This window comes from Lutjanus erythropterus, chromosome 13, assembly GCF_056507025.1.
Source record: "Lutjanus erythropterus isolate fLutEry1 chromosome 13, fLutEry1.hap2, whole genome shotgun sequence".
Classification (NCBI taxonomy): domain Eukaryota; kingdom Metazoa; phylum Chordata; class Actinopteri; order Lutjaniformes; family Lutjanidae; genus Lutjanus; species Lutjanus erythropterus.
Window position 1 is genome coordinate 21160950 of NC_139329.1, and position 27066 is coordinate 21188015.

Below are 27066 nucleotides of genomic sequence, written 5' to 3' on the forward strand. Positions count from 1 at the left end.
TTAAGTGTGTGATTTTTACTCTCATCATGACTACACCCCCTGCGTACCACATTAGCCACAAAACATGAGACACATGCCCCCCAAGTATAGAGGCAGTAGTAATGACCCGGAGCATTCAAAATACATTTTCCTACTCTCATGTCAAATATAAATTAAAATTTGTAGTAAAAGTGTTTGAAATTATGTAATAACACAAGAAAAATCTGTTTGTTATAGGACAGATTAACCAAGGGGATTTGTTGCAGGCTGGAGGAGTATCATGCTGCCCAGGTGAAAGCTCTAATGAGTGAGAATGAGGACCAGAGGAGCCAGATGGCCCAGATGGAGAAGGAGATGAATTACCTCCAAACTGAGCTGGCAGCCCAGAAGGAGGCCAATGTCCGCTCCCCTAGCAACACCATGAAAAACCTGGTGGAACGTCTGAAAGCACAGCTCACCCAGAAAGAGAAACAGCTAAAGGTTATCCTTTGATCTTATACATTTACATTGTCCTGATGTAACAGTGAACAACCTAGTATACCCAAATTTATCTTTTGGGAAGTGGAAATGGTATAAGTGGTCTGCATGTTTCCCCTGATTGAGTCTGTTTCTTCCCAGTCTGACAATGTAGTGGACTGGGTGCTATAAATTCCTCATACTAACGAATCTCGAGAGAGCGTCTTGTCTCAGTTTTGGTCGTCTGATGGATTGGTAGCCTGACCTGGATGTTTTCATGTGTTTACCCTCGGTATTAGGGCTGTACCTGACTCAGTCAAGGTGGATTTGGCTGTTCAATATGAATATTCAATAACTGATTCCTAATGTTTTCATATCAAGAAATGCTTTATTGAATTGCCAGATTTTTTGAACAGGGTTGGGCAGTAACAGCAACGTTTATGTAATATAGTAAACAAGATAAGTTAGTCCTCCAAGCAAATCAGTCCCTCCAGATTTCACAGGCTGTTCTTGAGATTGTTGCTAAAATGTTTGATTTCATGACAGCTTTTCTTAAAAACTGTTACATGTTGCTATGTTTTTAGGCATTTTTTGTAATATGTATGTATGACATATGTGTCACAGGAAGCTACAGTACAATGATTGGTCAAATTTGCAAAAAATATTCTGTTGACTGGAGAAAATTGCAAGGTCATGCAGAGTTCCTTACGATTGGTTGTTGTTGGAGGGACTGGCTAATGTGTATGCACATTGGAAATGTGTAATGAAAGTTTTGAATGAGGAGCACACTCTACAGCTACTTTGGAGGACAAGAATGTACAGAGAAGTACAAAGCACACTGACAAAAAAAGACTGCTTGACTTGAAGAATCTCAGATGACTGACGGGTCTTTGATTTGAATCTACCTTGTATACATGTACTGAAACTTGAATGAAGCTTAAATTAATATTGTTTTTCTGCCTTTTAGCTGCATAGCAATTATGAGCAGCTGACTTGGATATCCGTTTCAGAATTAATGGAACTGCCCAAAGCCTTTTTAATGATACATATATTATTTTTTCATTTGTCAGAACCACTGTGCTCTGTTATTATTCTTTGCTTGTGGAAAACTAATGTTGTTAGTCAAGTTTATACAAATAATGAGTGTGGGAGACAGGAAGTTGTCCATGCAGAAATGGATGATGGTGCATTAACTGTAAAATGAGGTCTGACCACTGTTGTCATCATATTTATCATAGCTGGCATCTCGTGGCTTCCTTGTTTTCTCAGGGCCTCAGTAAGGCTCTGTTGGAGCTGCGGGCGGAGATGACGTCTGCTGCAGAGCAGCAAGTCATAGCCAGTGCTGCACAAAAAGAGGAGAGTCTCAATGTACAGATGTTGGTTGACAGACACACCAAGGAGCTAAAGGTGAGACCCCTCTATCATAATAACACACTCATTTTTCACGCATGTTTCATTTCATTACAAATGTTTATGAATAGATGTTGAACTCATTGACTGACACAAATAAAGACTCAGGATTAACTTAATTCACAAAAATGTTTCTTTATTAAATAAGAGTGTTCCATAAAGCAACAGAAATATAAAAAATAACAAAATAAAATTATTTAAATTAAAATCTTTTTAACTTCTACTCACTGTAACTTTGCCTGGGAACAGGTAAACACAGGCTCGTTTCATCTATCTAATTTCACAGAGAATCTGAACTAGTGGCCTTCGTTAAGAACCGTTATATAAAAATAGCCAAACTTGGCGCCACAGGTCTTGTTAGCTTATGTAGGTCATGTCGAGACATCAGCAATAAACTGAGACTGTTTCATAACCAGTAAAATCACAAAATCATAACCATAAAAAGTCTGTCTAATATCTTGAAAGCATAACTGGCTATATTCTTGTGTCCCTGTGGCACCAACCATCAAACCCATATGTGTCTTATAAAGAGTAATATTAATTTATTACTCTTTAAAAAGAGGTTACATGTATACGGTTGTACTTTCTAAAAAATATATATCCTTAGTCAGCTGGACACTGTAGTTTTTAGCAAACTTTACTGAAGTAGTAGCAACTAGGGCATTTATGACTCATTGATTTGAACAATGGAGCACTATGGCACAGATAAGATACATGAGTCTTTGAATACACATACAGTAACTGTTATCACCAGGCCTATCCTTTAAATTGGAAAACCCCTCTTCTCTAAAGGTGCAGGTTCAAGAACTTAATGAAGAACTTCAAGCTGCAAAGGAGTCTGTCAAAGCAGCCAGAGGCCGGGAGAACACCCTGAAAGAGGAAGTGGACAGCCTGAACCAGGACCTCCAGAAGAGTCAAAAAACCCAGAGACGCTTGCAGGCTGAAAGGGAGGAGAGGGAGCAGGAAATCCAGGAGCTCAAGCAGCAAATCAAGAGGCTCAGCAGCGCCCTACAGGTTAGTATCTGTCCAGAGTGAGGAGGAACACACACCACATTTTGAGCTTTTGTTGTTGCTGTTGTTGTTATTACATAAGCTTTGGAGTGATAGACTCAACAACAGCCACATGACACAATCACTATCAGCATAACATCATGTGGACAAATGACCAGAACCCTCTAACTCAGGCAAGACATACGAACCTGGCCGCATCAAATTCAAAGAAATTGAGGAATGCATCCACAATGTAATCTCACATCTTTCTCAGACATAAGATCCGATCCTCTAATGGATGTCAGAGCTGATTTAATTGTTCTGGTATTCTAGTGAATCAGTGCCAGTATGTATTTTTAGAGTCCAGATTTGTCTCAGGACTTTGTCTGCATCTCGGCTTCTCATATGTTTAACATGAAGTGGGGTTGTGACCGTAACCTTTGCAGTGTTAATGCCTGATTTTTTTCATTGACTTATACATGGAATCCCTGTTGGGACCACTGTCAGTCTCCACTGTACGTTGTCTAAGAAAAGTGAGGTGCCATGAAAGTCTTCTTCACTGTATTTGCTGATTAGAGTCAACCAGAACCAGATGGGAAAGTGCCAACCATCGAGAATCTGCAGAAGAAGATCAGGAGGCTGGAGTCTGACTTGGAGAAAAGAGCAGAGCTGAAAAATGTTAAAGATGATCATGGAAAGGTTTGATCATCAATTCTGTCAACATTAAACATTTCATATTACAGCTATTTTATTCTAGTTTTATTGTTAGCATTATTATCATTCACTGAACGTTCCCTTGATGTATGACTTGTTTTTCTGACAGACCAGAGATGAAGTTGTGCGTTGGGAGGAGGGTAAGAAATGGCAGACCAAGATGGAAAAGGTGAAGAATTCACTGAAGGAAAAGGAACGAGAGAATGAATCACTGTTGAAACAGCTCGGCACTCTTAAAGACCTTTATGCCAGGTCAGTGTGTACGTCATGGGCACTTTACACATCATTCTTTGATCTTGCTCTTACTGCATGATATTTTGTTAAACTGTGTACACACTATACACAATCTCAAATGTTTTCTGCAATGTTCAAATCTAAAAAAATCTGTAAATTATTCAAGGGAACAGTGTGTTTCCTGCTAGCTATTGCTAGGTAGTTGTAAGTTGCTATAATTTTTGTTCAGATACATCACAGAGTGAGGAAGGAAGTCAGCAAATGTGACTTAACATAACATGAATAAAACCTTAATGTTACCTCATCGATGAACATGATTTATGCCTGTGTTTTGTCAGATAGTAGTATCAGTTGCAGTGTCAGTTGTATTGTAGTCATTTTTCAGATCATAGAATTTTTATGTTGGGTTAATTTTATTAAAATAATGTCATAATAGTAATCATAATAAAAGGGGTTGCAGGTAATTATTATTTCCATTACTGTTTAATTTGCTAATTAGGTTCTGAATTGATTGTTTTGTCTAAATTAATAATTGTAAAAACTATTCAATTTTAAGTTTCCAGTGCCAATGTTAGTCTTCTTTGATTTATTGGACATACTGAAGGTATTCAATTTACATTAATTTTTTTAATTTTTATTTTTTTTTCAATTTTTCATGTGAAAAATTGAAAAAAACAATTGTTTATCAAATCAATTGTTTATGGATTGATTGACAAATCATTTGATCTCTAACATCATAAGAGGATATAATAGATGTAGTGCAGGTCCTGTGACTTTCAGACTTGAAAATGTCAAAATGTCCAAATCCCAGGTGCCAGTCTTTACATTTCTATTTTTATTTTTCTATTCTATTTCCATTCTGTGTTCCGTTGTGTGTGCAGACTGGAGCAAGAGAAGAACGCACTGCAGAAAAAACTGAAGGCTCGAGGTGTGACTGCTGATCAGGTGGTGGGAGTGCGATCCACTGAAATGGAGAAGGAGATGGAAGAGCTGAAGAAGAAGAACTCAGACCTGGAGACACAGATCCTCACCATAAAGTAAGAAAATATGTGCTATTGTTCAGAATGCTATGAAATGTTGTGTTTCCCACTGCAATATATAAAATCTTTATTTGCACTTATAAAAACACATCGTTGAACAGGAGGCCCCTTTACAGTGTGTTGAGTTTACAGAATAATAATCAAATCTGATGTATGTACAGTAGCACATTTCTTACAGTAAGATGCAGTACGCGGCACATCACAAAATATTTGTACAGCTTATTGTATTTCTACACAAGAAGCAGAACTTATTTTACTTCCCTAAATTTGTAAATCAGTGTCTTGATAAAGACTTTAAAGCTGAGTTTGTCATCAATCTAGATGCCCAAGTGCTTGTAGTCATAAAGGCGCTTAATACAGGATCAGAATGACATTGACAATTTCAAAGTTATGATTCCCAGTTCATCATTTTTTTAGAAAACAGATGAAAATAAAACCGTGTTATAAAGTTGAACAATTACTTTTATTATTGAAGTTAACAGTAATAATAGTACACTCAGAGGAACAGATCTGTTTAAAAAACAAAGGGTAAGACCAAACAAAAAACAAGATGGATATCTGTCAGAGGCATAAGCTTGTGGAACAGTTGTGATGATGAATTAAGAATGTACAATTTACTTTGTAAATTAAAAAAAAAAAAAGTTTAACAATGAGGTACTGAACAACTTTAAGAATGAGTTATAAACATTATTGTGTATGAAATGTCTGAAATCTTACCTCAGTCTTTTGTCTTGTTTTTTTGGAACTTCTGTTTTTGTTCGTTTTGTTTGTCTTTTCAGTCAATTGAATGACTTTTGTTACCTGTTGTTACTTATTTATCTTTATGAACTGAACATTAAACTACTGCCGCTACCTCTAATCCAAAGTAAAACATAATACATATTGGAAATTCTAAAATAATATTATTAAAATATATCATATTACATTTGGAAAATACATCAAATTTGAAACTACTTTTGTAGAGAATAAACAACAAAAACATCAACTTGAATTGTGTAAAAACCTGAGCACAGAAAATGAATATATACTATCAATATCTAATGTGAGACAGTACTATCAACCACCTGCTGTATTATGCTCAGGTAAAGTAATGTCCAATCCTTGTTAATGAGGCTCATTATGGGGTCATATAATCCCGACCAACACTTTTGTTTTCTTGTTGACCTTGCAGACAGCACCAGGCTTTACCTCGTGATGACGCCATGGAGAATCTGACTATGAGGAACCGCTACCTGGAGGAGAGACTCCACTCCTTAGAGAGCCAGATATCCAAAGAGCCATCATCAAGACCCTCTGTAAGTAACATGCAGAATGTGATGAGTGTCGTACATTTTATCAGATAATTCACATAGCATCATAAATACATGATGGAGAAGTTAGTTTAATTTTCCATTGACAGAAAATCAGTTCTGGGGGGATAAATTGTAAGAATGTGACAATATATCAAGTATTGCAATAATAATTTCAAGACAGCACCTGTGGCTCTTGGAACTTCAAACAAGTGTTTTTGTCAAATTTCCTTGCCATTTTATAGACTAAATGATTAACTAATTAATAGGAAAAATAACCTAGGTTAGTTTATTGTCAGTAGGACAGCAACAATTATGTTCAAAATCAATTAATTAGTCATTATTTTCTTGATTAAGTGATTTGTTGTTTGGTCCAGAAAATGGTAAAAAAGTTTACTGTCAGAGGAGCAAAGAAACCTGAAAAGATTCACATTTTAGAGGCTGAAATCAGAATTTTCACTTTTTGTAAAATTAAAAATCCTAGTTTTAACATGGTTGCCAATTACTTTAAAATTCAATTAATAATCAGTTGCTGCAGCTCTAATTTTCAGCTCTATATTCATATTACAGAGATGACAAAACCATTTATTTCAGGTTGTGCAGTAGGCAGTCTACAGTAAATGTACTGAATAACACATTTTCATGTGACTCTTGCTGTTCTTTTTAAGGAGCCAGGCATGTTTTCCTTTGATCTCTCCATTCATCATTCTTTACTCTCTTTCTTCATGCATTTTCTTCTTCTCTGGACTTAACGTGATTCATTACCTGTGAAGGGAAGAAGCTCCTCACGTACTTCGAGAGGGATTCGTTCTGTTACTTTTGATGTTGAGGATGGGTCACGCAAAGGGAGTGCATCACCCCGTCCCGCTGAATCCTACAGCCTCTGTGTGAGCCCTGTAGCTGCTGAAGACCTCGCTGACCAACAGAGGGGGCGGAAGCGAAGCCAGATTGATAGAAAAACTCAAACCAGCTTTGAGGCAGCAGAGGATTTTCACACTGAACAAGAGCGAGTGAGTGTTGAAAACACAGCAGCTGATGAGCCAGATGTGTGTGTGGGAGAACAAGATGTTAACGAAAATGACGCAGATGCTTTAGAAAGTACACAAGACATCCCCGGTGGGTCTGAAGCTGATGCACTTGAAGAAAAAGAAGAACTGCAGACCACAGAAGGAGGCGAGGCTGAGCCAGATGATCCGTCAGAAAGACCGGGATCAGTCATATCATTGTCTGAGCAAGTGGCGTCAGCAGCAGGCGAGCAAACGAGTGAAACAGTGAATAAAGAGGGTGTCAGTGAACAAGATGATCGAGATAGAGATGATGATGATGATGATGATGATGTGGTAATTGGAGATGAAAAGCCAGAAGAAACTGAAGAACAGATTGATCTGAAAGATGAACCAGTTCAGACTACAAAGGAAGCAAAAGAGGAAGATAATCCAGCAAAATCCTGCTCAGCGGAACCAGATGTGGACTCCAGCTCCACACTGAGCAAACACCCAGAGAGGGTCATCAGTAAAAAAAAGGATGATTGTGTACAAAAACGAGAAAGCAGATATCTTAGATATCTGAAGGTACTCCAGGCCTCTGTAGTCACCCGGTTGAAGTGGTAGTGCTGTGATAGCATTGCAGCAAGGGCGGACATTACGAGGAGCCAGGGGGTCTGGACCTCCCTTTCTGGGAAAAAGACACAGTTGTCTCCCTCAATATATCGTATCAGCCCATATAAGCTATTGGACTGATGAGGAACACCGCTATTAATATACTCATTTAAAACATTTGAACATGCTGCTATGACCCTTATCAATTATCTAGTATATATTAGTAACAAGGATTTCCTCTGTATACATTAATACAAGAGTAGGCAGAACAGTGAAATGAAATATCCGCCCTTGCATTGCAGTAGATGTGGCAGAGGAAAACTCAAGGCAGTAAAAATTAGTAGTAAGTCACTTGTTGTGTTGGTGTTTTCCTTCCTCTGCATTGTCTGTTATGGACTAAAGGTTTCTGTGGTCATGTGTGGGTAGAGACAGTTAGAGTTTAGTTAAAAAAAAGCTGTTTATTTGCACTCCCTGTCTCCCTTAGAGGTTTTGCTTTTTAAGAAGCAATATTTTCCTCTACAGCAGTTTTATAACATTCATCCCAGTTCATTTCCCATGGCTGATTTAGTGTCTTTTACTTCCTGTAGACTTCAGGACGAGGCACTGGCACTCCATCACAGAGAGATCAGGACCTCCAAAAAGAAAACCTCAAGCTCGCCTCTGAGAACCTGGAGCTGCGCTTTCAGCTGGAGCAGACCAACAAAGACTTACCAAGACTCAAGGTACATATAACCCGAAGAGCAGGCTAGTTGTTTCCCACTGCCGACCTTCCTCCTGCACAGTTATTACGCTCACTTTGGGCCACTGATAGGCTGATGGCAGCATGAAGGCATGGCCATATAGTCTCTGTGATAACATAAACACAGCCACAACTGTGGTATTGAGAATTTAAAAAAGTCATAACACAGATTTCAAAAGGCCCTACATAAGGCTAGGACAGCCAAGCTGGGCATTTTGACCGTTTTCAAATTCATGTGTTGCTGTCATGTAACTTTTCCTGAAAGAGTCTGTATTTTCATTCAAAATGTTTTTTATATAAACTACACAAAAGGCAAAGAAAATGTGATCATTTTTACTTATTTCAGTCACAGGCGGTCATATCAACCACAAGAAAACCGTCACTGTTATACTGTTACTTTTTGCAGTTTAAAATGCTTCTTGGTTGCTGAGCAACTATCGTTGTCTCTGACGTGGTCTCAATTTCCAATTTCCAACATTTAAACACAAATAATTAATTAATTAGACTCAATTAAAATTAAAAAGGGGAGACCAGGGACAGTTGTAACACTTTCAGCAGCTATAACTCACTGAATTTTTGTGTTAAAGCTCTCAAATTTTGAAAGAACGTATCCAACTGAGCTGCCCCACCATAAATATATAACTATAACAGCTTGAAAATACCTCCACTGAAAATAAAATTCCCTGATGCTCAGGCCTGGCAGCACATTTGGGGAAACTCTGCACTGTTTCTTGTTTTTGTGGGAAGTTACACTAATTGTTTTGCAGGCCTATGCTTCATATTTAGACAAAGAAAAAACAGAAAAGTCTGTTTTCTACAAACTTATCAATGAAAGCTGGATTTTTTCTCACCATTTATGCAATCCATCTTAAAGAAGAAATATGTAGGCTTAACGCTGACAGCAAGTGTTCAAATTTGAAACTGAGACTTGAAGCATAGCCAGGTTGCCAAGGACACCGAACCTACACAAGTGCAGGACAAACGTAATATAACAATTTGACAAGTGAGTCCTACATTGTAAGTTGAACAGCTAATGTAAATGTTGGCAATTTATTTGTTGTTCGCAATTAAAACCAGCTCATGTGGAGTTTTTATATCTCTGTCAATTATTGAAACTTTGAAGGAGAACAGACTGGCTGTGGCATTGTTGTTGGAGAGGCCAGTATTCCAATTTAACATCCTTCCTTAATCTCTGATGACATTTCCTGGTCATTCAATGATTTAGTACAGTAAATATAAAACCCCCATGTAAAACCTGTTTTAGCAAAGATTTTTTCATAAGATTTTACTCAGTTTCTCTTTGTTTTTTGTTTTTTTTGTTTTTTTACAGAATCAAGTTGCTGACCTTAAGGAGATGTGCAGTGTGTTAAAAAAGGAAAAGGCAGAGGTGGAGAAAAAGCTGGCACACATACGCGGAGTATGTTCACCTAACGTACCTTTGTTCTTTTTTGTATATATGAGTATTTTCCAGAAACAACACAGAGATAACAATAAATAAAACTATACATGTGTATATTTAAGGGTAAAAAAACGTATCAAAATGATTTATCACATGTTCCTCATCAGGCTGGTCACAGTGGTAAAACAGTACCTGAACTTGAAAAGACCATTGGGTTGATGAAGAAGGTGGTGGAGCGGGTGCAGAGGGAAAATGAGACGCTAAAGAAATCCAGCGCACCTGCAAATCAAGACAAGGTCACCGCCTTGGAGCAAGAAGTCATAAAATTAAAGGTTATTGACCACATCATGTCTGTCTACTTTCTATTGGACAAGTTTATTAGCTTCTCTGTTTTCTTACTACAGCTGACTGCTCACTTTTTTTCTAGGCTGACTATGAGAAACTGAAGAGTCAGAGTGAAGCAGAGCTCAACGCCAAACTTGAATCTAAAACTAAAGGACTGGAGAAAATAGTGATGGAAAACGAACGTTTACGCAAGGAGATTAAAAGGGTAACTACATACCATTTATGTTCCACAATGAAACTTAAATGTTCCAAAGTACTTTCTGAAGAAAACCAATGTGATGTAAGTCAGTATTTAGCAGAGGTCACCTGTCTTAAGTCTTTGCACTCAAGTCCCAAATGGAGACCGAGGGCAACACAAAGGTCAGGTCATCAAATTTGTGAGTTGAGTCACACCTCAGGTATCTAGAATTTCTAGATTCGGAAAATTATTTGATAAAAATTTGATTCTGCATCATAAAAACTCTTGCAGAGTATATATCATAGATTTTTTGTTAAGTGACGAGGTAAATGTTTTGCAAAGTGTGCAGTGTTTCTAATGGCAGTTAAAATACCTTCTTCATGGCAGCCATACTGATATGAAATAGGCACTTCTCAAGTGGATATGCAGTCAGTGTTGATGACAAATGTACTCAATTGTAGCAAAAAAATACTCAGTGCTGCTATATTGACCAAGAAAACAGACTTTTCCTGCTTGCGAAGCTGTGCCAAAGTTTTTAGATGTATCAGGATGGATTGCATGCAAGCTTCTGTCGGCCATGTTGCCATGTGTCACCATCCCAGCCAATAGCGACTTTGTTGTCCAGAACACGGTACTAGGTGACAGTAATGCTCATCTAGCACAGCTACCAAGAGGCATAGACGAGAAATCCAAGCTGAAATAGTCTGTAGTTCTGCTTTACATGCAGGACCATCACTGTATGCTGGTAGATAAACATTTTTCTCTAAGCTTTCTTGGTCAATATAGCACACACTGTGGAATTTATTGCTTCAATTGACCATCAATACTGACTGGTCTTTTATAGATAAAGTGCCAAATTTCCCATTTCCAATTTTCCCATTCCATTTAGTGTAGCTGAGCTTTTTCAGTGAGCCAGCATGCACTATAACAGCACCCTGACTCTGTTTGACCTGAATGGAAACATAATTAGTATCATTGATAACATGATTTTTTTAAAGAAAATGTTGCATATTATCCCTTTAACCCAGTAATATTTTCATGCAGACTTTTAACTTAACTTAACTACTGGAAACAATTTTATATGACATAAATAGTATTTTTTCATATTGGGACAGGAAATAGAAGCAGCAGAGAAGCTGAGAATGACCAAGACAGGTCTGGAGGTGACCAACGAGAAGCTTGAGGCAGAGCTGGAAGAAACCAAGTACCGACTGCGAGCAGCGCTATCCGGACCCATCACAGAGGGAGCAGACAGTAAGACCTGGAAGGCATCTGTGGTAACAAGGTCAGAAACTGTTTTTTCATTGAATTTTTTAGTGGGGTTTCAGAATAAATCTAAAAGTATTCAAGGCTTTAATAAACTCGGTGAACAGTGGTTTAAATCAGTATCAACTTCTACTGTCAAACCAGTAGAAGAAGTACTATTAGGGACAAAAAACTCCATTACCTCCTTCCTACCCTGGCTTTCCCAGATGTCTCAGGAATTCAAAACCCTGACCTTGTTGACCTTGACAAACACAGTTTATAGAGTGTGAGCCCGTGGTTGTTTCTCTTACTTCCGCAGAATGTTTGAGAACAAGATGAAGGAGCTGGAGAAGGAGCTGTCCCAGAAGACCTCGAGTCTGTCTGAGCTCAAACAACAGCTGAAGGAGGTCAACGAGCGTGAGGAGAGAGCGCAGATAAACATCCGGCAACTGGAAGATCAGGTAAAGGATGGATAACAACTTAATTTGATAACTGCAGTCAGGCAAAGGCTACCTCATGGTTTAATTCAATGCGAACATTCAAGAACAGGCTGACTGCTGTTGGTTTTCTATCTCAGCTTCTGAGGGACTGGGCTGCATTACTGGTTAGGTTTGGTTAGGTTACATTGTCTTTATTGACCCCCTCAGTTAAATTTGTTGTGCCAACTTTTAGGACATGAAAGGACAGGATTGGATGCTTCACAACTTTAAAAACAACAAACTTAAAAAAACAAAGGAAGGAAACTGTATTTGTGATTGGTAATACTGCAAATCAGTCAATCAATCAAAAATACCAGGCTGTCCTACTGTATGCAAACCAGCATGCTATTCTGGCTATTCTGACCCACAATGCATCACATTGACTGAGCTCCCAAGACAGGAGATGACAGATGCTCATTGAAGCTGCATTCAAAATCACATTTTTTTTTTCTTTTTACTTAAAATTTCACGCTACACACTGTAACGGATGAATGCACAAGGAGGTCAAAGTCCAAGGTGCAATGTTATGCTGAGGCAGTGTGTCTCAATTGTATGAATAACTGCATGCAACAGAAGGTGCTTTGTAAGGACAGCTGCAGTACATAGTAACAATTAAAAAGATATATTCGATCTGGAACACAGCACTAGTCATGGGAGGCAGTGACTTGTAAGCTGACATGAGTTCTCCTTGAAAAGAAAATAACCTGCTTTAAACTTTGGCATTTCTGTTCTATACCTGTACTTACAGCTTGTGGTTTTGACAAAAGCAGTTATGTTGTGTACGATGTTCTGTAATTGTTATTCTGGGTTTGTCATTTCTTAGGTTGACATGTTAAAAAGATTTCCTTCAGCTGCAAAGACTGGAGAAGGACTCACCAAGGAGTCACAAGCAATGAGGTCTGTTATACTGTGCACTGTTGTTCATAAGTTATAGTGATAACACACAAATATTAGGCTGGGCAACATGACTGATTGATAAATTGATAATCAATGCAGTGGTTCATACGTAACAATCCTACTGTTATGTATCGGATCAAGTAAACCATCGCCCAAATGTGCACTTACACTCCTGAGTGGTGCATTTGTACATTTGTCTCACTAAAGGATTCTGCACGCTCTTACTGCCTGTCTCACTGACAGTAATGTTTGAATGGGTAAAAACTTTTTAAAGCTATGAAGAATGAAATTGGGAGTGATTCTAAATTTTGCAGAAATAAAGTAAAGACATATCTTCTTATCTGGCTTTTAATTTTTCACTGGGAGTAATGTTACAAACTTAATTTTTACATTTCAATTGTTTTTTTTAATAATTATTTTTATCCATGGTGTTTCTCTTACTTCAATCTACTGACTTTTTTAATGTAATTTTACAGTAAATAATATAATATCCTATCCCATCATATTAATAAAGCAAACACCTCATTTATACAAAACTTAAACAAAGCCTTAGTCCAAGATACAGGACAAAATTGGTGCAAGCAAACCTAGAAAGTGTAGCAATGCTTAGTTGCTTGATGGAAATAATTTCCCACATGGATCTTTTATTCTGTGTAACAAAAATCTGCACAATGTTTATCTTGTTTTAAGATCGGTCATCACTGAGCTGCAGAAGGAGAACAAAGAACTGAAACAAAGGCTGAGCGAGTACAGTGAGCGATACGGTGAAACATCTTCTAAACTAGGTGAGACGTCCAAAACACACTCTACTGTCTTAATTTTAGTTTCTTATTTTAGTTTGATTATTTCTATCTTTTGTTATTTTGTTGTTGTAAAAGCAGCATACTACATACTGATTGTAGCCTGACACTGAAGAGACATTATTTTATCATTTTAAAATTATGAGCTACATGTTTTCTGTACATGGTGGCTTCTTTATAGCAAGATGATACAAGACAAAACATCTTAATATATGTGATGTAAATTGTTATGATGAACAATAATCGCTCCAGTTGCTGCTCTCGTTCTATTCTTTAGACTACGGGAAGCTGAAAAACCTTCTGCGGGCAGCTGAGGTGGAGAAATCAACACTTCAAACTGAGGTTAAAAACCTGAAGAAAGAACTGGAGAGCTTTGATCCAGCCTTTTTTGAAGAGATCGAAGACTTAAAATATAACTACAATTTAGAGTTGAAGAAGAACGTTTTGCTGGAGGAACAGCTGAGGAAGGTGTGTGATCAGTTTGGTGTAAAGGTCGAACTGCCCAGTGTGTCCATCAGTTAACTCAGGGTCACTTTGCCTTTTAATCAAGTCAGGAGTGTTACAACTACACTTTAATGTACTTTAATGGTCGTCACCACTCAGGTGATTTTCAGTTTAGATCTCTGGGACAACTGGGTGTCAACCCTCAAGACAGTTTTGGCCCTGGGCAAAATGATTCCATCAGTGAATGCTGAAAACTGTCAGGCATCAAACGTATAAAGGCACCAACATGGAATTTCAGGGCCAAAAGCCAATAATTATCTATTTGTTAAGTTTGACACAGAACATAACATGTCATATTAACCTTACCAATGTAAAAATGTTAAGAGATCAGTATATATTGTTAGATTAAATTTATTTTTCTACATCAATATTTAAAGAGCTTTCATTCACTCTAAAATAAAGAAAACAGTAATTTTATTGTATTTTATTGTAAACCTGTTACATGTAGACTTATGTTAACCTGATGAGACAAGATGTAGTCTGTTATTTATGACATACTGTTGGACTAATGTTTACCTACAGCTCCATTGTTTGTAAGGCTATGAACTGACTTAATAACACTTTATGACACTGTCATAACCATGACATCATGAACAAGGAGACTTGTAATTACTGTTATTAAGTGTTTCAGAGCAGTGGGCTTTTGTTTTCAGCTTTGCATAGACGGTTATAAACAGCTGATAAGCTTACAGTATAGGTCTCATCGTCGCTTGTTTTTGTCAAAATATGATGCTGTTTTCATTGTGCGATCTTGTTCAGTCTTTCTACAGTCTGAGCTTCAAGTCAAGGGAGGAGGGGGGCGGGGACAACTTGCTTCAACCACAGATTGTATATCTAAGAGGATTTCAACCTATTTAATATACAGTTTGCGGCTCCAGTTGAGTATTTGGGTTGTGGTACACATTTATGGACAATAGGATTTTACATATTGCTCCTTTAACTTAATATTAAAAATGAAATATATGACAACAGTCAAACATTCATTAAGACTCCTTTGTGTTTATGACAGGTGTAATGTCCTGGGTATGGCAGTGTCATGTCTGTCTTATGCACACACCTCCCTCTTACATTAGCATCTGGTTTTAGCTTGTTCATAAAAATCTTATATAAGCATAAGAAACTCCATGTACTAAACATACCATAAGAATAATACCGCAGCCATTATACTGCAGGAAAATTATCAAAATTATTTGCCACCATTCTTTATTCTTGAATAGTTCCTAACAGGGTCCAAAATTAAAGGGACAGTTCATCCTAAAATCAAAAATACATATTTCCCCCTGGCCTGTAGTGCCATTTAACCATCTACATAGTTTTGGTGTGAGTTGCAGAGTTTTGGAGATATCAGCCATAGTGGCCCTCAGCCTGTGGTGCTCAAAGCACTGTTGTGAGCATTTTCTAGTAGAACGTTAGTTGTTCTGGTATATTCTCTATGAAACTGCTCAAAACAAGGTCTGTGCATTATCTTGAGTAACCAGGTCATGATTTCTAGAAAGAGAGACTGGTGTTGATTTTTTTTAAAGTATTTGTTCAGTGCTTGGAGCACCACAAGTTGAGTATTTGAGAGAAGACAGTAAGAACAACTGCAAAACTCACAAAACTGTGCAACTCACCATGACAATCTAAATGGATAAAAAGCGATACAGAATAGAAGAGTAGAGAAAAAGATGTATTTATCAGATTTTGGGGTGAACTGTCCCTGTAACTTTTAGTCGAATGGCTAATGAAGGTTTTTAGCAGCTACTCAATATATTACCATTGTTTTTGGTTAGTGCTAATTTTGGTCCCTGATTTTAATCAGTTTCTATTATTTAGGCTGCTAGTACTTAGAAAACAGAACTTAATCTTTTTTTAGCTTTATTAAAAATAGGTTTTGGGATATGGATATTGGTAGCACTGGACACAATCTTTTTTTTTAGGTAATGTAGTTTGAAATTTTACAGTCACATTCCTGAACCAAATATCTTGGAAAATTGTAAGAAATAATGTCCTCTTTTCAGATGAGAGTAAAAGTCAAGTTTACATTTCTAGTGTTAAGTGGTGTTGCTTTTACTTTCTTTAATAAAGCAGCTCTTTTTGCAATGCTAAATTGTTGGTTTATTCATGTAAATCTCTATGTCGCATATTTATTTCTTTGTATTTGTAAGGTTCTGACATATTGTGCTTCTATATGTTTGTCAATAAAGCAGCTTTCATACTGATCAGACTGAAATATCAGAAAAATCAGTAAAATATAAAAGTTTCACTTATTCATCATTTATTCCTCAGCTCTAACATGCAATATTTACAGTGTATTAATGGCACATTTTAACGGCAAGTTGTTAAAAATGTCCAATTGGTCAGTAATTTGTACACGTTTTTACAAACAAATGTTAAACTGTCCTCAGGTTGTAATACACTAACCTGCCCTCCTGTGGAATTACTGGTGAGAATATCTGGCAGCCATCACCAAAGTGATAAATCCTTACAGGGTCACAGCAGAAGCTTCAGAAAGAGGAATGTCTGATCATCTCCGCCTGTGTTCACGAGTCAAACTGGATGTCCTGCAGTCGGCTGAAACGGTGTCCGTTTAGTCTGGAGAAAGACGTGAACAAGTCCTTGCTGTTGTTGTATTCATCAACCATCCCGTCAAGATGAACGACCACCGACCTGTCGCCAAGACACGTCCCTCCGTCTGGCCATCGCAGTCCCAAGTGATGACGATGAACCTACAGACACAACAGCCACTGAATAACCCAACACTTTCCATGGCATTATAGCTAATTTAATAAAGTGTTGTAATTCTCAAACAATTATTTTGACAAAACTAAAGCTTAATCTCGTCTATGGATTAGTAAACTGTATATGAAACATCCTCTCTTGTGTAACTATTGAACTAATTCTGCTTTTTTATTTAATCAGTTAGCAAGTAGAAATTCCCTCCCAAATAGATGAAACTCTACTCAAAATGGACACTTTCAGTGTAGTCAGTGAGGAAAGAGTTTGACAAAAAGAAAAAACAGTTATCACAATCAACAGTGCAGACGCTGCATGTTCAGTTTTCTTACCTTAATGAGCGTGCCGTCGTCGCAGTGCCAGACGATGCCCTCGACTCGGCCCTCTGGACTGTCCTGCAGCCAGGAGCAGAGCTGCTGGAAGTCCACTGGTGGAGGGTTTCTGATTCGAACGCTCCCATGTGACACCAGGCAGTGGACAGGCTGCTTCTTACTCCCCAGTCCTGTGAGGACAATAACAGTTTATCAAATAAACTTGGTAACCTGCACTCTTAATGTTAGTATCAGGGATGCACAATGTTGGATTTTTGCAGATATGCCAATATTTATCAAATCAGTTTTGGCCAATACTGATATATACACATTTTTTCTACATAACTGCAGAGAACATCAGATGTCTTTTATAATGGAATAAACATATTATTGTGCCAACTCTGATTGTGATCGTCCACTGGCAGATACAGGCATAAAAATACTATGTTTTTCAAAATGAACACACAAAAAAAATCCTCCACAATGCAGACACACTTGCATTATTTGTGCATTATTAAAGCGTCATCATATTGGCTGAAATCCAGGCATTTTGAGCAGATAATATTTCATTTTGAAGCTTTTATCATCATAGATAGAGCTATGGAGCAACGCTTTTACATGTGGGTTCCCGTTTCATTGCACATGGATGAAAATACACATTCCTGATGTAAATCACACACAATTCTGTTCGTAAACAAGTGGCAGCAGTGACATGCAGAGAAATATGAAAACTGCTCGCTAGTAAACAGACAGTGACGGTATACCTACACAGCTGTGCGTATTGGTAGACTCCATCCTTCCACTGCAGAAGGATTCTTACTAATCTGATAAGCTCTTCTTTAAGTACAATCTACCCAAGGTACCACAATGATCTTAAAATCTTGTGGTTTTGAAAACGAAAAACAAGCTTGTGCTTAAACAACTATTTGCTCAAAAATTATCCTCCCTTGACATTTCTGTAAAAAGCCATATGAAAATGCTGCACCATATTACCATAAGGGTTTCCATTGACGTTGGTTCCAATGAGCTCCAGCGTTTGTTCCAGGAGGTTGGCCAGTGGCACTGCGGCAATTTCTAGCTGGTCTTCATCATCAGCGCTGGCCAGGAGAACAAGAGCCGCCCCGATCTCATAATCCACCACAGAGGAGTGCCAGCAGTACTGCTTGTTGTCCTTCTCCACTGGAACCCAGCCTGAACATTCAACAGGGACTAAATCACAACCTCTGCACGCAACATCATCCACAGTGACAGAAAAACAATATCCACCATATTCCACATCAGAAATGTTACTGGTTGCCATCCTTCATGAACTCCGGAAGACTGCATCTCTTTATTTCATCTACGTTCACTAAATTTAAGAAATCTTTGAGACTACATTTGATAATTTTATACCCACTTCAACAGAAGCCGATGCTGTGATTTGATGTAATTTTACTGTCCGTGCTCATCTGCACCCTATATTTCTGCATAAGCTACACATAGTCATGAACTCCTTCCAAAGTATCAGTGTATTTGTAAACAGATGTAACTTTTATGTGACATTTATTCATCCATTTTCTGCAGCCGATCATACTGATCTAGGCTGCAGGGTAGGTTACAGCTGTCTTTAATGGAGCAACTGTTACTGGTACGCTATAATATAACCACTTGAGATTCAGTCTTCCATGAATTAAACTGATGGGGTCTGCTACGCCAGATTTGCAGGAAAGCTTTGTGAGGTTACTCTATGATGATTTCAAAGATTATTTACAATTTGTTTTACTTGAAAGTAACTGGTGTAACTTAAAGACCTGGAGTGTGTCCGTGCTCATCGGGCACTGGATGGCCATTTTGGTGTTTGACTCTGTGGGCTGGGATCCATGTCTCTGGCACCACCTTAAAATCTTCTTCTACGTTCCAAGTAAAACCTGAAAAAGAAAGAATATGAAACCAATAAAACTAGTCCAAAACTGCAATAACTGTTCCGACACTCACATTTACATGTACTTTGGTAGCTAATGTTAAAATACCTTTAGAGCTCCTGTGAGAGTGCTGATACTTTTTGAACCTCTTCTCTGCCTGTTTGTTGGGTTTCCTGTCGAGTCGAGCCCAGAGGTAAGGTTGCCCTACAAAAAAAAAATCATCATTCACTTCAGTCCACTCAACTTAAAGGAAATTCACAGGAGGAAGGTGACTAATAGAAGTCACTTTTTTAAAATTAAAATATAGGGTAAAGTTGAGAGATTATGTGAAATGTAAATAAAAACAGAATGCAATGATTTGCAAATACTTTTCAACTTGTATTCAATTGAATACATTACAAAGATAAGATATTCAATGTTTAAACAGATAAGACGGGTTGGTTTTTTTGTAAATATACATTCTGAATTTGATGCCCTGAAACACATTTCAAATAAGTAGTGACAAGATTTCAAATGCTCAAAAAACATTCAGCAGGTAAACAGGTTAATTTAGTAACAGGTGACAGTATCACAATTGGATATGAAAAGGTCGTCCTCGAAAGGTTAACAAGCATGGATGGGGTACCTGTACCAATGTTTTTGAAATCAAATCCAGAATGACTGTATATTTACAAAAAACAATGATATGTATTAGTTTGAACAATAAATGTCTCATCTTTGTGCTGTATCCAACTGAATATAGGTTGAAAAAAGTTTTTTTTTGGATTTGAGGTTGTACAACACATTCACAATATTAAGCAGAAAAGGCAGCAAATCCTCACATCTGTCAACCTTCAAACTGTATCTTTTTTTGTATTTTCACATGATAAAACAAAGAGTCTTCAGTGACTTGGTACTTTTTTTTCTGACAGATACTCGCCTTTATAGACTGTAACATAACAGCAGGTGCCATCTACTTTTTCTGTGGCGAGGGCGCAATCAATGTTTGCCTCCAGAGCAACAGGGTTCACGTTTTCAGTGGCAACAACCTGAAACTGCTGAAAAGACAAAGTGATGTTAAACCATTAAAGGAAACAACTGAAAAACTACAACTGCTGTTCCCATATCCATTCATTGTAGAGTTAGTGTCATATGGGTGAATCAGTTATTAAAAAAAAAAACAAAATTACACTTTTTTTTTTTTACAAATAAATGTATCAGATTTAATATCCGCCCTCACTCAATCACACATTTTAATGTTTTTAAATATATTTTGCTGTGTTTATTTAGAGTTACTTCTAATTAAAATTAATTAAAATACCCATTTGATTAATCACAGTTACTGTTTCAGTGCCCTGATACAATTTTGGACATTAATGTTTATTTTAACTGTAAAATATCCCACCTCCATTACATATCATTATCAAACGTGAGTAAAAATATTGTCATTATTTATCTAAATGTTCCCAGTTGTGCCAAATCTAAATCACCACAAGCATTATTTTTTCTATTAGGCCTATATGTTCTGTAATAAAAGCTTTCATATCTGCATCATATTGGTAAACATTTGATAAGCAAATACCAGCCCATGCATCAGCTGACCGATATATGTCGGTCTGCACTGATTTTTAGTCATATCAGTCAAGAACTTTATTTATTCCAACTAAAATATTCACTGTAACAGCCACCAAATCAGTAACTGGTGATCTTTTACCTTCTAAAATCGGTATCAGTCTCAAAAAACACTTCAATCAGACTGTAGTATTTCGTTGTGGTGTCTCAACTCATTTATTCTGGCTGACACAATGTTTTGTTATTAGCCTGTTCATACTGTATACATATACACCTGACATCTGAGGTAAGAGTAGCCGAGTAGGGATGATGATGACGATGCTTCATTAATGACGAGAGAAAAATGCGTCATCGTTTAAGACATTAGCATCACTACACGCCCATTAAACATGTTGTCTCTTTGACCGACACACTCTGTGCTAAAGTCCACCTGGCTGTTGCTCCATGCTAACAGCAGCAGCATCATTAGCAGCGTCGTATTCACTATAAATCAATGGCTGCTGCTGTTTGCAGCTGCACTCACCTGGCAGTCTCTTTTTCTAGACGGTTCCTCCTTCACCTCCGTCACAAACACGCACGGTATCTTCTGCTGCACGGAGCCCAGGCGGCGCATTTTGGTTTATTGTATAATTTCCTCCTGAAGCCACTCGGTTACGTTTATATTTATCGCTGAGCACAGCTAAACCATCATGTTACTTAAGCATGGATGTGCTGGATGCGCGTGAGCTGTGTAGTCACGTGACGCGCTCTTTTCTTCTTCTCCACTTTTTTGTCGGTTAGAAAACATTGAAATCACTCATTAGCGCCACTCTGCGGTGTATGCGGGTATTGCTCTAATTTTGTCAAATCAGCAGGAAGAAACTTTTGAGAACTGAAATATATGAAATTTTATTGTAAAGTTATCTTATCTACGTCTCTCTCTTTTTAAAAAACATTTTGTTAAAAAATAATTAATTCATGATTTTACTCAGTTTTGGTTAAGTTTTATTTTGTACAGTATAGAATTAGATGTTAAAATTTAAAATCTATAATCACAATAGTCATGTTTTCCAGTCCCATCTGTCTTGATTGTTGTGCTTAGCTTGTGTCTCATGTCCTCTTTATTGCAATATGCTAAGATCATTATTATTTTTTCCCTTTGAAGCCAAAAGGGTAGAACAAAACAATAAAATGTATTTTTTTAACTTTTCAATTTATATCAATATTTATTCATTTGATATAAATTTATTAATAAGACTCATTAATCAGCTAGGTCCTATTTTAATTTAAAAACTTAATAAGATGTTTTCTAAATTTGATTAAAGGACTAGTGTGTAAGATTAAGCAGCATTTAGTGGTGAGTTAGCAGATTGCAAACATCTTAACTTATTATACATTATATTCAATTTATGCTATATTCTGCCAGTAAATCCCAATAAATCTTAAATAGTGGAAATTTAAAGACCCACTGGTTAATTGTTTTTTATTTTATTTTAATTTAATATTTTATAATATGGAAACTATGCTGCTGACAAATTTCAGTCTGTATATCAAAAAACATAATGAAAAATTGAGTAGTTTTATTTCAAAAACAAGATATAAACAAGACCTTTCAAGGCATGTATGCTCATGCACAAAAACATAAAGGGACAAACAAGCTGAATAACAGCAGCTTTTAAATCTCAGTAATGGTAAGTTTGGAATGCGCATATTTACAATCACTTTGAAAAGTACAATGAACCAATCAGAGCAGTCATAAAGTAAACCAAAATCTGTTATCTGGTAACACTAAGGCTGAAATTCATTCAGTACACTGTAGAAAAAGCCCCATGGAAATATTGTAAAGCTACTCAGAAAAGTTTGTCTTCAGGTCTGGATTCACACACAGTGTAATATCACTGGAATATTTCCTGTCTAATTCTTCTTCTTCTAATTCATGTTGACTGTGCAGGTCCATCTCACTGTCCGTATGCTTCCACATCTCTGTCTCTATGTCGTCCTTCTGCTGCCCCTGATGCCAAAAGGCGAAGTTATTCCTTTTCCAAAAGGAGAGAAAAAAAATCTTATTAGACACTCAATATACGAATATTAGATTCAGTGGAAATGAGACTCTAAGACTGTGTTGCACCAACAAAGGGTCCTTAAACTAAGATAAAATATTAAATCCAGATTCAAAATTAAGATGAAACATCTAATCTCTCTCTAGTAACTCCAAGTTCATTGGTATATACTGAAATTAAATAAAGTTTAAACAATATGGAGATGCTTGCTTATCCAAATTAAAATAATTAAATAAAAAATACATTTGAGTGCTGTTGGGCCCAAATAAAAGAAAACTGGAAAAACTGTTAACTTTTGGCTGCAAAACATTATATCATTAATCTAGGTTTAGAGTCAAAACTAGACTGAGGTTTAAAGAGCAGCCTAAATGTAGCCCAATGCTCTCTTTTACTTTGACCTAGTTTTCAAGTCTAAAGCCATAATTTAATTTGGTTTAAGAATTTTATAAACACAAAGATGGTGCTTGAGTTGCCTCTACTGATGACAATAAAGTGAAGATAGTGGAGTCATTCATGGTGTCAACCTCTTTCCCTCCTCCAGGATGAAATCAAATCATTTTTTTCTACCTTTTATCCTTTTCTGTTCCAAGCTAGAGTAGCCGTTTCTGTTTCCAAGTCCTGATTATACATGTTTTATCGAGGGGGAAGTTGTTTCAGACTGTGTTGTTAAGCAATGCAGGACAATTGCCAACACGACTCACAGTTTGTAGTACCACACAACTCCTGCTGCTGTTAGGAGCAGAAGGACGATGCCAAGAATGATGAGTGCTGTTGGCACATCTGAAAAATACACAAACATTTTATGAATGATTACCACAAACTCTGTCATTGTATTAGTTACATTCTGGTCGACACGGCCTCAGTTTGGAGAAACAGAGGGAACAAGCACAAAACAAGCACTATTCATAAGTACCTCATACAACTCTACTTCAAATAATCCAAACTATCCATCCATATCCAAGTTTCTGGAAGGGAAAATATCCATCCATTCAACCTCAATACCTCCATTTTCACTGCAGTTGCATTGCATTTTAATCAATTATTTGATATACGAAAAAGCACCTACTGGCCTCTACTGGTGACGAGTGATTAGCGCAGTAAAGATCATTTACAGTTTTCCATCGACCCCTTGAATTCCACTGGGAGTTCAAATCAGATTTAGATGAGAATTGTGAATTGTTCAGAAAACTGATACAACATCACAATCACAAAAAATGTCAATCTAAAATTAAAAAAAGACAGACGTACCTCCAAGGGACGGTTTTGTTGGGCTCACTGACGGTGGTGTCACTGACTCAGAGGACACAGAGGAGGCATGGACAGAAGTAGAAAAGGAAAAACTGATGACAGGAGGTGCTGAGGTGATAAGATGAGAAAGAGAAGAAGGAATAAGGGTGGTGGGGGCAGAAGGAATCCTGACTGGATGTGTTGTTTTGACTAAGAGAGTAAAAGCTGAAGGGACAGATGTTTGTGCCGGAGCTTTTGTTGTCCTTGGTTTTCTTGAAGGTGGAGGCTTGGTTGCTGATGTGACCAGAGGTGCGGCAGATGTTGGGGTTCGGGTCAGTGCTGACAGTGTGGTGGAGGACATGGAGCTTTGTGGGCGGGATGTTGATCTTTTTGGAGTTTCCTCTAAATCTGCAAGTTGCGAGGAAAAAAATATGGTCAATAATTATTTTAGTTATTTAACTGATTGTTTAGGTTCACTAAATGAGAAATGAATGATAAAAATTTTTATATAAAGTTCGGTATTATAGTTCTTGAATATTTGTTGAAATATGCAGTATGCAGTGCAGAAAATGAGCCGTACCTGATGCATTGAAGCAGAAGACACCAAACTTTTTATCTAGACTTGCGAACCACGTCACCACTCCAGTTTTTCCCTGTCCACATTTTATGTCAGATGTGAGTCGAGGGATGATTGCCATTTGTTCAGCTGTCCAACCATATCTGTTAAAACAGTAGATAAGATAATAAATGATCGTGGAAAAAAAGGCTTTTTCTGGCATTTTATGCAAGTTTTGTAATAGGTTCTCCTACACGCTTGGAAGGGGAGGGTGAGAAGGAGGAGTGTGCAATCTGCAAGCTCACAGCTAGATACCCCCAAATCCTATACACTGGGCCTTTAAATCTGAGACTTTAATTACCAAATCCTACATATTAAGCACATATTACATGTAAAAAAAACATATGTCTTTGATTCTTTTCTGTTTTTGTTTCTTTTTTCAAATCAAATATAAACTGGAGTTGGTGCGTCTTTATCGTATGATGCACTTGGTTCAATAACAATTATAACATTTGTAGCAACAATTAATATTTAAGTTTTGGAATTTTTGACAATTAAAAAGCTCGCAGCAGAAATCTTCAACACTGCATATGGGTCAGCAGGTATGCGACCACAGCAGAACAGTCAACACATGCTCTCAGCCTACTTGCACGTCTCCAGTCCATGTTGTACTGCTTGCTCCATCTGGGCTCTGGTCGCCATGGTGACATTCAGAAATAGACAGGCAGCTCTGGCCGCAGTGAAGTTGAAGGTGTATTTTCCTCCTTCAATAAGCATGAAGACTCCAGCAGCTCTGGGACTTTGAGGCACTGCTGACGTTTTGTAAAAATACACACGTTAAAAAACACGAGTTCTGTTAATAGCAACAATATTTATGGTCTAAATATGAAGATAATCTTTACACCTGTGTGAATTTAAGGTGTTACATCTTATATAAGGGTTACAGTCCTTTTAAAAGCATCATGATTTGTGTGAGATCACTTTAACTTACAGTACATACTGTACTATATTTCTAACAAAGCAAAACCCTATTTCCAAAAAGTCATCATATTGTGTAAAAGGTAAGTAAAAACAGAATGTAATAATTTGCAAATACATTTTGACTTGTATTCAATTGGATACAGTACAAAGATGAGATATTTAGTGTTCAAACTCATAAACTTTAGTGCTTCATTAAATATACATACTCATTAAAAGATTCAGAGAATCCAGCCAGAGAAATCTCTCCACATAAGAGGTTAAACTGAAAACAACACTGAATGCCTGTGACCTTTGACCCTTTTTTCTACGGCCTTTTTGGAAACATGTTGCAGGCATCAAATTCAGAATGAGTGTATACTTAGAAAAAACAATAAAGTTAATCAGTTTGAACATTAAATATCTTGTCGTTGTACTGTATTCAAATGAATATAGTTCAACAAGTTTTTGACAATCAGAGCTTTGTTTTATTTACGTTTTACACAGTGTTCTAACTTTTTTGGAAACGGGGTCGTAAATAGTAAGAGTAATATAATATATATCATAAAAGTGTACTGCAACAACAAACCATAATAATTAACATTTCCCACATGTAATTCATGATAATATTTGATGATTTTACATTTCTCATGTATTTTATTGACTGTGAAGTAACTTTGATCATCACATTAAAAGCAACCATGAAGAGTGCAGAAGTTAGAGCTGAAGTGTCCTCTTCAAAAATATTCCTTTCACCATAAAATGCATGAAAGATCTAAAATAAATAAATAAATATATACTGCATTCAAATTTATGACAACAAAATACATAAATGTTCCAGTATTTGGTCTAAATGTGTTTCCCCCCCAAATCAAAAACAAACAACTTACTTTTAATCAGACTGGAGTCAGTTGCCAGCAACAAGGATGAAAAGGTCAAAAGTAAGAACTGAGTAAAATGACAAAATCTTGCCATGTTTTCTGTTAAATACATCTAACTGAAGTGTTTGAAGGTGGAGAGCCAAATAAAGCGAGCGTAGAGGATCAGCCTCAGGACAAAATGTGATGTGGACGGGACGAGGAAACAGGAAGCAGAGGTCAAATCTGTGTGATGCCCCTTTATGAGATAACACTCACAGACCCACTTATGGAAGACCGAACTGTTTGATCCAAATGTTGTTGTTTTGGTTACTAATCCACGGATACATGTCATAAACAACATAGCTTGTTAAAAATAAAAACAAATTGAGGATTTCCAGGAAATATTAAAGCAGGATGACTTCAGGAAATAATTCTCATGGCATCATTAAGAGTTGATTGGCTGATTGCTTCATGCACCTTTATCAAACTGGTGCCCCTTGAACCAAATATGGATGAAGCAGTGAACTTTTTTTTTGTGTTTCAGGGGAGATTTTCTGCTTTGCCAGCATCTATCTTCCAGGCTATGTTTGCTCTGACAGGCTGGTCGGAAAGGGAACTTCCTCCACATTGTCCCTGTGCATGTGTCTTTTCTT

General features: G+C 37.1%; 3 protein-coding genes across 3 annotated transcripts in view; 1 reads left to right on the forward strand and 2 right to left on the reverse strand.

Moving 5' to 3' along the window:
* Positions 1–14712, forward strand: part of cep290 (centrosomal protein 290) — a 44695-nt gene extending 29983 nt beyond the window's left edge. Inside the window, exons 37-53 of the mRNA XM_084733381.1 lie at positions 246–459; positions 1705–1842; positions 2638–2859; positions 3412–3534; positions 3659–3801; positions 4665–4820; positions 5995–6118; positions 6886–7683; positions 8298–8432; positions 9780–9866; positions 10016–10180; positions 10276–10398; positions 11487–11656; positions 11936–12077; positions 12919–12992; positions 13683–13777; positions 14070–14712. Of these exons, the coding sequence (XP_084589507.1) occupies positions 246–459; positions 1705–1842; positions 2638–2859; positions 3412–3534; positions 3659–3801; positions 4665–4820; positions 5995–6118; positions 6886–7683; positions 8298–8432; positions 9780–9866; positions 10016–10180; positions 10276–10398; positions 11487–11656; positions 11936–12077; positions 12919–12992; positions 13683–13777; positions 14070–14314 (3154 nt within the window). The 3' untranslated portion in view covers positions 14315–14712. The remainder of the gene's footprint in view (positions 1–245; positions 460–1704; positions 1843–2637; positions 2860–3411; positions 3535–3658; positions 3802–4664; positions 4821–5994; positions 6119–6885; positions 7684–8297; positions 8433–9779; positions 9867–10015; positions 10181–10275; positions 10399–11486; positions 11657–11935; positions 12078–12918; positions 12993–13682; positions 13778–14069) is intronic.
* Positions 14713–16536: 1824 nt separating this feature from the next.
* rlig1 (RNA 5'-phosphate and 3'-OH ligase 1) lies at positions 16537–21495 on the reverse strand. Its single transcript, XM_084733382.1, has 7 exons — positions 21298–21495; positions 20143–20260; positions 19332–19427; positions 19113–19229; positions 18316–18513; positions 17344–17513; positions 16537–17004 (listed from the first exon to the last, which is right to left on the reverse strand). Exons 1-7 carry the CDS (start codon positions 21385–21387, stop codon positions 16819–16821), a joined length of 975 nt encoding a protein of 324 aa, XP_084589508.1. The 5' UTR covers positions 21388–21495; the 3' UTR covers positions 16537–16818.
* An 835-nt stretch (positions 21496–22330) lies between these two features.
* lyve1b (lymphatic vessel endothelial hyaluronic receptor 1b) lies at positions 22331–26567 on the reverse strand. Its single transcript, XM_084734587.1, has 6 exons — positions 26444–26567; positions 25243–25408; positions 24621–24760; positions 24062–24448; positions 23515–23593; positions 22331–22789 (listed from the first exon to the last, which is right to left on the reverse strand). The coding sequence occupies exons 1-6, from the start codon at positions 26544–26546 to the stop codon at positions 22600–22602; spliced, it is 1065 nt and encodes a 354-aa protein (XP_084590713.1). The 5' UTR covers positions 26547–26567; the 3' UTR covers positions 22331–22599.
* Positions 26568–27066: the final 499 nt, after the last annotated feature.

Bases quoted from the DNA above. Each gene is read 5' to 3' on its own strand.
- rlig1 (XM_084733382.1), bottom strand. From the start codon at position 21,387: ATGCGCCGCCTGGGCTCCGTGCAGCAGAAGATACCGTGCGTGTTTGTG. The intron at 19,428-20,142 runs GCGAGTATCTGT...TTTTTTTTGTAG, and splicing joins TTATGTTACAGTCTATAAAG to GGCAACCTTACCTCTGGGCT. The intron at 19,230-19,331 runs GTATTTTAACAT...TTTCTTTTTCAG, and splicing joins CTCTCACAGGAGCTCTAAAG to GTTTTACTTGGAACGTAGAA.
- lyve1b (XM_084734587.1), bottom strand. From the start codon at position 26,546: ATGTATTTAACAGAAAACATGGCAAGATTTTGTCATTTTACTCAGTTC. The intron at 24,761-25,242 runs GTAGGCTGAGAG...CTGTTTTAACAG, and splicing joins CATGGACTGGAGACGTGCAA to ATATGGTTGGACAGCTGAAC. The intron at 22,790-23,514 runs GTGAGTCGTGTT...CTTTTGGAAAAG, and splicing joins GTTGTGTGGTACTACAAACT to GAATAACTTCGCCTTTTGGC.